Below are 10,908 nucleotides of genomic sequence, written 5' to 3'. Positions count from 1 at the left end.
GGATCCGTGGCGCAATGGTAGCGCGTCTGACTCCAGATCAGAAGGTTGCGTGTTCGATTCACGTCGGGTTCAATCCCCAAACCGGACAACATTTTTTTCTCCTAACACCATCCTCAAATCATCGTCGTCCATTTCCATATCCCGACAACTTAGCACATCCATCTAGCGTCCACAACCATCCCGTACAATAAGCCCCCATGCACCCGCAAACACCACATTCATCCCCCAAACTCCTCATGCGAGAATGAGATCCCTTCAAAATTGTTTTGGACAAATCTGAAATTAGCATTCAAACTATGACTTAGGTCTCATTTAGTCCTTAAGGGTATGTTTTCAATTAGGTCCTTAAAGGGTTATGTTTTCAATTAGGTCCTTAAAGGGTTTTCTTTTTCTTATGTTCACATATGGATTCCATCTAAAATACAATTTCTTTCTCGTAAAAATAAAATTATTTTGAAGAGAGCTCAATATTCATAGTTAAAATCTTGTGAAAACTATGAAGAACATAATGTAATTCGGATCTTTCAAAGCTTTGGAATTTTAATGAAGAAAAAAAAGCAATAAAAAACCTCTATGTCAGCTTCAAAGCCTCTTTGCATAAACTAAGCTCCTTTAATTTCTTATAAAAACAGAACACAATTATGAAAGAAAACTTTTAAGACTAAATTGAGATCTAACGTATAGTGTGATGACTAATTTGAAACTTGTGCTCTCTTCCCACACAATCTTCGAATCACCACCATTGATCTCCACATTTACAAATCCACAAATACCCAAAACATCCACCATCATCTCCATACACCCTCACCCACCATACCATTCCCCTAAAACCCCAAACCCTCCACTCCCCTCGCTCTCCACATCCCCTAAGTTCATTTCGCTTTCTCTCCACCAAAATGGCACTCTTCGCTCGCCTCCGCCTCCAATCCATACTCCCCCTCCGCCGCCTCCACCACCACCACCTTAACTTCTCCACCTCCCCACTCTCCTCCATATCCAAGACACGCGTGGCCCTCTCCCGCCTAAAAACCGAAACCAACCCTGAAAAAATCCTCGAGATCTGCCGATCCGCTTCCCTAACTCCCGAAGCCAACATCGACAGAATCACTTTCTCAGTCGCCATTGACAAGCTCGCCAAATCCAACAACTTCTCTTACATCGACGAGCTCCTTACTGAACTCCGCACTTCACGCCCTGATCTCCGCACCGAACAATTCGCAGCTCATTCCATCGTCCTCTTCGGAAAAGCTGGTATGATCGATCATGCAATTCGGCTTTTTAAGGAATATCACGAGAAGAATCAAAATGGCGTCGTTTTATCTTCTGGATCAGTGAAATTATTAAATTCTTTGCTTTATTCGTGTATTTTAGCGAAAAAATATAATGAAGTGAAAAGGGTTTTTGTTGATTTTACTAAGAGTTTTAAAATCGAGCCGAATTTGGATACTTATAATACAATAATTCAGGCTTTTAGTGAGGGTGGGAGTTCGAGTTCGTGTTATTCGATTTTGAATGAGATGGATAAGAAGGGAGTGAAGCCGAATACGACGACAATTGGGAATTTGATTACTGGGTTTTATAAGGAAGAGAAGTATGAGGATGTAGGGAAAGTATTGAAAATGATGGAGGAGGATTATGGGACAAAAGCTGGGATTGATATTTATAATATTAGGATTCGGAGTTTGTGTAAACTTAAGAGGTCGAAAGAAGCGGAGGCATTGCTAGGAGGGTGTATAGCGAGAGGAGTGAAGCCGAAAGCGGTCACTTATAGGTATTTGATTTTTGGGTTTTGTAAGGAAGGTGATTTGGAGGGAGCTAAGAGTTTGTTTAAGAGTATGGTGAATAGAGGGTGTAAACCGGATTATTATTGTTATGCCACTCTGGTTTGCTTTTTAAGTAAAGGCAGGGATTTTGAGTCGGCGTATAGGATTTGTAAGGAGAGTATGGAGAAGAAGTTGGTGCCAAATTCTTCAACTATGAAGATGTTAGTGGAAGGACTTGCGAGTAGCGGGAATGTGGAGAAGGCTAAAGAGCTTATTGGAGAAATAAAAGAGAAGTTTTCGAAGAATGTTGAGTTGTGGAATGAGGTCGAAGCGGGGTTGCCGCAGTAGCAAAGGGGATATGGTAAGCTTTTAGCTTGTTTGAAAGATCAAGGGAACATTGTATGGGAATGAGAACCTATGCTAGTTTAGAGGAAATAATAGTTTTTCGCTCTTAGCTGTTGGATTGTTGAGCATAATTTATTGTTTAATGAAAATGTTGCTTTGCTTTGATGAAGGTGAGTTTTCAATTTTGTAGCATGAGTTGCTTTCCTCTTTACTCTCTTTATATGTTTTATAAGCTGTCTGAAAGTTGTCAAATTTATCTGATTCTTGGCATGGGATTGATCCCTTAACTCTAGCTACTATAATTTTGGCCACAAGTGAGGTTGTCAAATTCAAGGACCTAACATGACGAGGCCTGTGATGCTTTCTTTACTTTTCACAACATATATTCACAACGTGCATGCGCGACTTTGATTTTTTTTTCCTTTTCTATATTTATAGAGATGTATTGAAACGAGCATTCAAGCTTTTGTTTTGCTGAATATCTTGTGTATCACAACACCAGGAATGATAGCTTGAAACATAAGCACCCGACCGTCCCAATACCCGACTGTTCCAAGGAGCGTTTTTCCGGGCAGCCTTGAAAAAAAACTCTTGCTTGCACAGTCTTCGCCACCCTTCACCACCATGGTAGGCCTCTAATCCCGCTATCAGGAGTTAAGTTGATAGAGAAGAGAATTGAATGGCGCGTCGCAGGTATGATGGTCGCGCGATCCAACGAGTTATCGCACCTGACCATCTCGAGGAGCGTTTTTTTAAGCAGCCTCAGAAAAACTCTTACTTGTACGGTTTGTGCCTCCCTTCACCACCATGGTAGGCCTCTAATCCCGCCATCAGGAGTTATAGCTAATAGGGCAATGATTTGAATGACGCGTCGCCGGCCGTGTAATTTGCCGCACCTGACCATCCCGAGGAGCATTTTTGGCTGGCCAAGGAGGAAGAGATCTTTTCTTCCAAATAAACGAATAATACATGCACGCGACGATGACATTTCCTTACAAAGGCTATCGCATACTAGGACACCTGGTGACTTCTTTAGCTTATCATGGCTTAGTGCTTGCTTTTGAATTTCCATGATGATCTAGTTCTAAGCAACAGAAGGACATATTTTTGGATAGAGTATTACTAAATGCTGATGTTAGAATTAAAGGTCTTTGAATTCATTGAGTTGTGCTGTGAGCCTGATGTTTATCACATTATGTTTTGTGCCAATACCTCGGTGATTAAACTGACTCCCTAAGGATCAGGCTGGGTAAGCTACCGGTGGAGATATCCGGGAGGTCGCCCACAAGTTGTTTACCTCCATAAGAGGGAAATGACATTTCTCATGGGCTGTTAGGTTAATTTCTGTTCAAGTGTTAACAACAAGAACTTGCCAAGGCTCAACCTAGTAAACAGGAAAGTAATCAACCAAGTAATCACCTTTATCATAGAATAACCTATAGAATCTACTGGCAATATTTGAGTGTGATTCAATCAATTGTTAGATCTGAAGTTAAGAGCTTTTTAATCAAACAAGTTGTTTGACATGGCTAGAACTCTTCTTAGGTTTAGATCTGGTCTACTAATCTATAAATATGCCTTTTTCACATGATCCAATTAGAACAGATCTGCATCCATTGTTGAAAACCTCTCCGTCATATTTTCATCATTGAAATATGTTGTTTGCGTTTTGTAATAACTATATATTTGAAAATGTTTGGTTAATTAAAATATATAATAAATTTGTAGTTTTTATTTATTTATTTATTTTTTCAAATTGTAAGAGCAACAGATACTAAAATGCCAAACACATTCTAAAAAACAAAAAGCTCAGCCACAGAGCTTCCATGTTAAACTTGGACAGAGCTTCCATGTTAAACTGTATCAGGGAATGTAACCTATGAAATTGTGTGAAGTCTGATAACCCTAAACGGTAAGAGAAAAAAAAAAGAAAAAAGACTCGACCCTTTTCTCTCATTCATATCTCCGAAGGGAAAAAAAGAGGGAAACTACACCGTGGGTGACTTTCTCACCAGCTCTTTTATCTCCTAAATTCCTTTTGCTGTATGTTTTTTTATTTTCAATCTCATCCTTCTCTTCTCTTCTCTTCGATCTCATTTTATTTTGTTCTATCAATATTTTCAGATCTTGATCCGCATGGATCTGAAGCTGATTATTTTTTGTTTTGTTTTGGATATTCGAGGTTGGAACAAAAGATTAGCATGTCGAAATCAGCCATTAAATTAATGAGAGAAGACCAAGAAACTTTCAATAAGCTTATGGTGGACAAGGAAGACAGGCTTAACAACAAAATTCATTCGATAATTCTTCTCAAAGCTTGCTTGATTAGCCAATAAATCTGCAACATGATTTTGCTTCACTTTTTTCACGAGCAAAAGAAATTCTAGCTAGGAAATGGGATAGTTGGGGTGCTTGTCCATAGAAAAAATGAGTCTTTTAATGACATGGAAACATTGAAGAAATAGTCTAACTGTCTAAGAGATTAGGTTGATCTCTTGATCAAACTTTCAAGTTCCTACCCAGCTTCCATGATTCAGAAAACACACCTACATATCCTTCCAGATCAGTAGCTATAAAAAGGGGAAAAGGCACTGCTCGAGACGATACCATGTTAACAATGGAGGTTCAGCTCATATCTAGAAAGCTAATAAAACCATCAGTTCAAACTCCTCCTCACCTTCAGAATCTGAACATATCATTTCTCAATCAGCTTGCTCCATCACTGTATGTAGCCAATATTTTCTACTACCCTAGCCACCGCCATGAAATCATCAAAAACATCGACAGGCTAGAGAAATCCTTGTCCGAAATATTAACCCTCTTTTACCCTCTAGCGGGAAGATACATCAAAGATAATCTCTCAGTTGATTGTAATGATGAGGGGGTGGAACTCTTGGAGGCCAAAGTTGATGGAGTAGACCTCACACAAATTGTCCAACAAGATCCCAATAGTAATCTTGAGCTGCTGGATCATTTTGTTCTTTGTGTGACTGAATCAGACACTAGTCCTTTATAGCCATTCAAATTAACAAGTTTAAGTGTGGAGGTTTAGCGATTGACTTGCGCAATTCGCACAGGATATCTGATGGAATTACAATCTCGACATTCATCAATGCATGGGCTACAACATTCCGAGAAGGTGGGATTAGTGATCAAGTTCCTCGTCCAAGATTTTATTGCTCATTTCTCTTCCCACAAAGAGATTAATTACGTCTCAATCTTCCACCAGCACCAAAAGTCTATTCGAAGATTGTCACAAAAGTATTTGTGATTAACAAGGAAGCCATAGACAAGCTGAATTCTAAAATTAGTGGTGGTAGCGATTCAGGGGTCAAGTACCATCCGTCGCGCTTGGAGGTGGTCACAGCACTTTTATGGAAGGTTCTCATTGGTTCGGCTAAAGCACAGCGCGGACACCTGAGGGCATCTTCACTTCTTCAGATAATGACTTTGAGAGGAAAGGTGAGTATGCCTTTACCTGAAAATTGTTGTGGAAACATGTGTATGCCTTTCATTTCTAGATTCAATGCATATGATAAGAGTAATAAGTTAAAGTGAACTGACATTGTGAGGCTGCTGAGGGATGCTAAGAGGAAAGCCAATTCAGATTGCGCAAATGCAATAAACAGTAATGATGTGTTTTCAATGGTAACTAATTCCTACAAAGAGTTCTATGAAGAATTGAACAAGGGGGAAGTAGATGCATATAAGTTCACAAGCCGATGCAAGATGGGCTTGGATGAAGCTAAACTTTGGCTGGGGAAAGCCTGCATGGATGAGTGCAGTGCAATTAACTTTAGAATTTGGTATTCTGAAGGACAACAAATTTGGAGATGGAATTGAGGCATGGATGAACTTAAAGGAAATTGATATGCTTCACTTCCAACAAGATCCGGACATGTTGGCCTTGACCTCCTCACAGTAGTAGCTGGCATCACTAAACAAGCACACGATCGATCCTGGTCTGGTCAGTTTATTGCTGGAAGGAGTTGTCTTCACCATGATGTTCTACTTTCTATATATAGCTATCAGAATAAAATAACCGATTATCGGTTATCAATCTCATCTTGTCCTGCTGTATTTCAGGAAGAACCTCTTGCTTCTTCTTTTTTCTTTTATTGGTGTGCTGGATATGTACTCATTGAGATTCTGTGTTAGTAGCTGGTTTATGGAAGCTATGTGATCAGTCTGTGTAGTTGGAGGTTCTCTTGCATGACTTTTTCATCAAATCTTTTTTCATGTGCAATTTACAGGTAGTCCGCGCTGTGCTTTTTAGTCCCAGGAATTTCTATGTATTCTTAAAAAAAAGCTTGTCCAAACAAATTTTTTGATGATGCGGAGAGCAGGATTTGCATATTCCTCAAAAAACTTGTCCAAACGAATCAAGATTAAATTATGACTGCCAACCTATGTTTCATAATTGGGCACTCCAATCCTGAAAGCTATGGAGTTAAAATTTTCCTAAATATATTTGCTCTCAATGAAGATGCGATGTCCAGTTTGCCAGGTAATGTGAAGGCCTACGGTTATGATTCCGATGCAAATGCCTGCCTGCCTTCTAGGAAGGGGGTGGTGGCAGAACCTGAGTAATTTCCAAACATAACCGTTTAAATGAAACTTGAAGAACTCCTTTATTTGTTACATAGTACATCCGGATGAACAATCCAGAAGTAGAATCTGTAAATTACATGATGATCAAGTTGTTGGATTATGCATTCAGTTGACTTTGAGAGAGAGCTTTGGGACAATTTCTATCTCTAGTCCATCCTTGAAAGTTGGCATTGGATCTCTGGAAAAAGAAATGTCTGGGCAACGGAGCTTCCATGTGAACCTGTTCACCAGGTGATGTATTGTGATCAGAGTTTCAAGTCTTGCAAATTCATATCCAGGACATATGCGTGCTCCTCCCCCGAATGCAACAAAACTATATGGGGGGATTTTTGTATCGAAATGGTTTGGATCAAACTTCGTTGGATCTGGGAAGAGAGACTCATCCATGTGTGTCATGGAGGCTGCCCAGGTTACCTGAGTTAAAAAGTTGAAACTTAGCATAGGAGTAACATGTTATCATGTCATTCCAGTTAAGGGAAACAAGCATAAATTGGATCATACCTGCCATCCTTTGGGAATAAGGTACCCTTTATATTCGAGATCTTCAAGGACCTTCCTAAAGGAGTTAAATACAGGAGGGAACATCCTTAGACATTCCAATGCTACCCTCCATGTGTATTTCATTCTTGCAAGATCATCCCATGTTAAAAGCTCTCCAGAGGCCCTACTCTTGGCAACATCCTCTTGTTCTGCAGTCTCAGATTTTGATAATTTTCTATGAAGTCGTGTGATATTGTTCAATATTAATTGAATTAATTTAGTTGCATACCTTGAGCAATCCCAGCATAAACAGCTTGATCATTTGCTAAGTGTCTAATCAATGTGGTAAGGAGGACAGAGATCGTGTCATGTCCTGCTATCATTATAGTGATAGCATTATCTACAATTTCCTCATCAGATAAAGCCGCTGAAGAGTCCTCATTTCTGAGATTAAGCAAGGTGGTGATAAGATCTTGTTGAGGAAAGGCAGTTTGCTCCTTCTGCGCAGCCCTTCTTTCACGTATAAGATCCGCGAGGATCATCCTTATTTTTCTACTTGCTTGCAGGCTACGACTGAAGCGTGTGAAGGGAAAATTGATTGGTACGGATAGAGAACCCTTGATCAGTTGTTGGAAGAGCCCTACAAGCATGTCACGTTTTGCACCTTCTTCTATTCCCATTATCAGTGAGCTCATAATGTTGAAGGTAAGGATCTTCATCAATGGCATTGCCTACGATATGATAACAGAAAAAAAGAAGATATGTAAGGCACAATTATACATACACATCGCCTATGCTTTATAGTTAGTAGAGGTCAGAATTTGGGATTTTAACACTTGTGGTTATAGAATATTTTCAAAGATGTGCTGATACTCTGTTGTTTGATAAAATTCATACCGAAACCTTCTGCTTGCCATGCCAATGCATCTCCAAATGCTTTCTGACTCTTTCATCCATCTTACCAACGTATTGCCTCAACGCTTCAGGCTTTAAGAACGATACAAGTGCACCTCTCACACGCTTGTGCTCATGGCCACTTAATTCAAGGATATTCTTATCTCCACAAATCCTCCTTACCGATAATGGTTTCTGACTGGCAAGTTTGGTACCATCACAAGTGTAGATGAACTTGTTTGCTGCCTGTCCACACAGGAACACTGTCGGTTTCCCAAAGAGGCTCATTTTCCAGATGGGGCCATATTTGTCTATTCTATTCTGAAGCCATTGTTCTGCTGTGTTTTCGCGCATAGCACGGAGGAAGCTCAAACTTTGGCCTACGATGGGCAATCCCAAAGAACCTGGTGGAAGCCCTTTTGGTCTTTTATGGCTCAGGAGAAGGTAAAGTGGGAGAAGTAAAAGAAGCAAGAAGAAAATCATTGCAGGATCCATTGCTGCTTGCTCTCAAGATTGGTGTTAAAGCAACCAGTGTCTATGAGAGAGATAATTCTTCCTATGTGAGAATCTGATTTGTCTTTTATCAGCAGTATTCTTCCATTGTTTCTCTTGTTATCGACGCATAGCATGCCTTTGTCGTTGGACGAAATCATAAATCACGAGGATTCAGCAAGTATGATTGACTTCAATGGTTTGTCATAAGGAGAATAGAATATTGAATCCGGCGAACTGAAGTACTTCAAGGTTCTTACAAGAAAGTTGATATCAAGATGCAGATTCCATTATTTTATCTACAATTATCTGTTTTGTATAATCAAAATAATGGGATACGTGTCCCATGTTAGACTCGTTCACTTGAAAAAAAAAAATCCAAAAAAATAAACATTTGGAATATAAGTATTTGGTTTTATGGATGCTATGAGACTCTTTTTAATTATTACTAGAAAATTGAAAAATATAGTTGAAATATTTTGTCAGTATTTTTTTTATTATTAACGTGGGTGTCCGGGTCAGCTTGTGCGCATCTCAACTAATTCCACGAGCCCTGAAGTTAACGACCATGTAAGCCTCCAGTGGCCATCATATTAGCAACCACAGGGCTCGAACTTTATTCTAAGTCTGATATAAAATTATCAATTCTCCTCTTAAATAATATAAAATATATTATTTTAGGCTAATTTTAGAAATCTATTCAATCAAGTCCTTACTTGATTATTTCTAAGTCTAGAATTGTAATCCCCGATATTAATTACATTCTAGTTCTCAATTTCTAAAATTTATTTATAATCAAGTCACACTTGATTAATCATCCCAATTTAATTTCTGACTAATGATTCTTATATGTGTGATCCATTAGGTTTCATAATAAGTTAGCACAAATATAAATTACAATCCTAAATAAATTAAGATTAAATAAATTAAACAAATTAATTTATTATTAATTTAACAATTGATTGATTTATATTTGAAGATCAAATACAATGTCTAGCAACCTGTCATGATCCCTAAATATTAGAAAAGTCATAAGTGATTTAACTTAATTTTTAGTTATTTTTCAGTGTAATTATTATCCTTTCATCAACAATGTTCTGATTTAGACATTATAGCATGAAGTATTTCTATTATGCCAAATCATGTTTGTTCTCAACACCATAGTCATTGATTATTTGAATAAGATTTAAAACTCTTTTCAAATCTCATCCCACCTTGCGCAAAAATTTACAATTAATATTATTTGAGAACATGTGGAACATTTTTTTCAATTCACTTAAAGTGATGAATTATCTCTTGATTACTTAAATACCTTCATATAGTTCATGTGGTACCCAATATCTGCCTATTTGTTACCTTTGATTATAACAACATGTAACAAGATCAAAACACAACACTCTCTATATAAAATAACTTAGTGATCTCAAGTCTAAGGATCACTTACACAACCGTCACATAATCATTTCCATTTACACAAATGATCTCTTCATATGTAATTCACATACGAGTCAGTTCGGTGTACATGCCATCTGACAAGAACCTACATATTAGCTATAAGTATCTCTTATACCTCAACTTATGAGAACAACTATTTCCTTTCATAAAAAAAGAACATAATATATATCAGTCTCAATAACTCTAATTAATGTCTAGTTTTAATATAATATTGACCAATAATAATTAGAAATAATGCTGCAATATGAATCTCATAATTATAACAACTTGATAATTTTTTTTCAGAATATTTTTGTCCTAAGTATTTTATCTATACTCTCATTTATTAATAAAGTATTAGATTTATTAATAAAATATTTGATAAATATTAAAAATAAATAAATTATTATTATTAAATTAAATATATTTATATGAACAAAATTAATATTAAATATAACAAACTGATTGATTGCATTTTCGGGTGCATTATTAGCAAAAACAAATTGTAATAATTTATTCGTGGAAGTTGGAACTAACAGGGATGCAGAGCAACCAAAAAAGGATTGATTGTGTGATTTTCAGTGTGGGGATTCAAAGGTCATAAAAGCAACATGCAAAAAAAAAAAAAATTATTTGATGTCGATACTAGCTTCTATAGAAATTCCAAACAATTAATTTTATTAATTGATAAATTAAATCTATTTTCTTTAAATCCCAAATTAATTTTAAAATACAAATCATACATTAATACAATAAAATTATAATTATAAAACAAGTAAAATATTTAAATATACATATAAACTACAAATTCTGTAAACAAATTTTAATAAATTAATTTTAAATATAAATAGGTGTTACAATAAAAATGGATGAGTTTTCTTTTTTAATG

At 37.0% G+C, this 10,908-nt stretch overlaps 3 protein-coding genes and 1 non-coding gene across 4 annotated transcripts; 3 read left to right on the top strand and 1 right to left on the bottom strand.

Moving 5' to 3' along the window:
* TRNAW-CCA (transfer RNA tryptophan (anticodon CCA)) lies at positions 1-72 on the top strand. The gene has a single exon. It is a non-coding gene; the product is annotated as a tRNA-Trp (tRNA).
* Positions 73-824: 752 nt separating this feature from the next.
* Positions 825-2,277, top strand: LOC7479066 (pentatricopeptide repeat-containing protein At1g61870, mitochondrial). Its single transcript, XM_024598808.2, has one exon. The coding sequence runs from the start codon at positions 897-899 to the stop codon at positions 2,109-2,111; it is 1,215 nt and encodes a 404-aa protein (XP_024454576.1). The 5' UTR covers positions 825-896; the 3' UTR covers positions 2,112-2,277.
* Positions 2,278-4,725: 2,448 nt separating this feature from the next.
* Positions 4,726-6,033, top strand: LOC7458540 (acetyl-CoA-benzylalcohol acetyltransferase). Its single transcript, XM_002305550.1, has 4 exons — positions 4,726-5,059; positions 5,125-5,247; positions 5,338-5,570; positions 5,926-6,033. The coding sequence occupies exons 1-4, from the start codon at positions 4,726-4,728 to the stop codon at positions 6,031-6,033; spliced, it is 798 nt and encodes a 265-aa protein (XP_002305586.1).
* A 727-nt stretch (positions 6,034-6,760) lies between these two features.
* On the bottom strand, positions 6,761-8,588 carry LOC7458539 (cytochrome P450 716B1). The gene is made up of 4 exons (XM_002304885.3): positions 8,097-8,588; positions 7,489-7,930; positions 7,221-7,408; positions 6,761-7,133 (listed from the first exon to the last, which is right to left on the bottom strand). The coding sequence occupies exons 1-4, from the start codon at positions 8,586-8,588 to the stop codon at positions 6,825-6,827; spliced, it is 1,431 nt and encodes a 476-aa protein (XP_002304921.1). The 3' UTR covers positions 6,761-6,824.
* Between the last annotated feature and the right edge of the window lie 2,320 nt (positions 8,589-10,908).

The sequence above is a fragment of the Populus trichocarpa genome, chromosome 4 (assembly GCF_000002775.5).
Source record: "Populus trichocarpa isolate Nisqually-1 chromosome 4, P.trichocarpa_v4.1, whole genome shotgun sequence".
Taxonomy (NCBI): Eukaryota; Viridiplantae; Streptophyta; class Magnoliopsida; order Malpighiales; family Salicaceae; genus Populus; species Populus trichocarpa.
This window is presented reverse-complemented; position numbering and strand designations above follow the sequence as displayed.

What these genes read in the sequence shown, in the direction of transcription:
- LOC7479066 (XM_024598808.2), top strand. Translation starts at nt 897, where the DNA reads ATGGCACTCTTCGCTCGCCTCCGCCTCCAATCCATACTCCCCCTCCGC.
- LOC7458540 (XM_002305550.1), top strand. Translation starts at nt 4,726, where the DNA reads ATGGAGGTTCAGCTCATATCTAGAAAGCTAATAAAACCATCAGTTCAA. An exon ending in TGTCCAACAAGATCCCAATA is followed by an intron (nt 5,060 to 5,124) that starts GTAATCTTGAGC and finishes AGTCCTTTATAG; the next exon opens with CCATTCAAATTAACAAGTTT. An exon ending in GGCTACAACATTCCGAGAAG is followed by an intron (nt 5,248 to 5,337) that starts GTGGGATTAGTG and finishes ATCTTCCACCAG; the next exon opens with CACCAAAAGTCTATTCGAAG.
- LOC7458539 (XM_002304885.3), bottom strand. Translation starts at nt 8,588, where the DNA reads ATGGATCCTGCAATGATTTTCTTCTTGCTTCTTTTACTTCTCCCACTT. An exon ending in TTATGCTGGGATTGCTCAAG is followed by an intron (nt 7,409 to 7,488) that starts GTATGCAACTAA and finishes CTGAGACTGCAG; the next exon opens with AACAAGAGGATGTTGCCAAG. An exon ending in TTATTCCCAAAGGATGGCAG is followed by an intron (nt 7,134 to 7,220) that starts GTATGATCCAAT and finishes TTTTTAACTCAG; the next exon opens with GTAACCTGGGCAGCCTCCAT.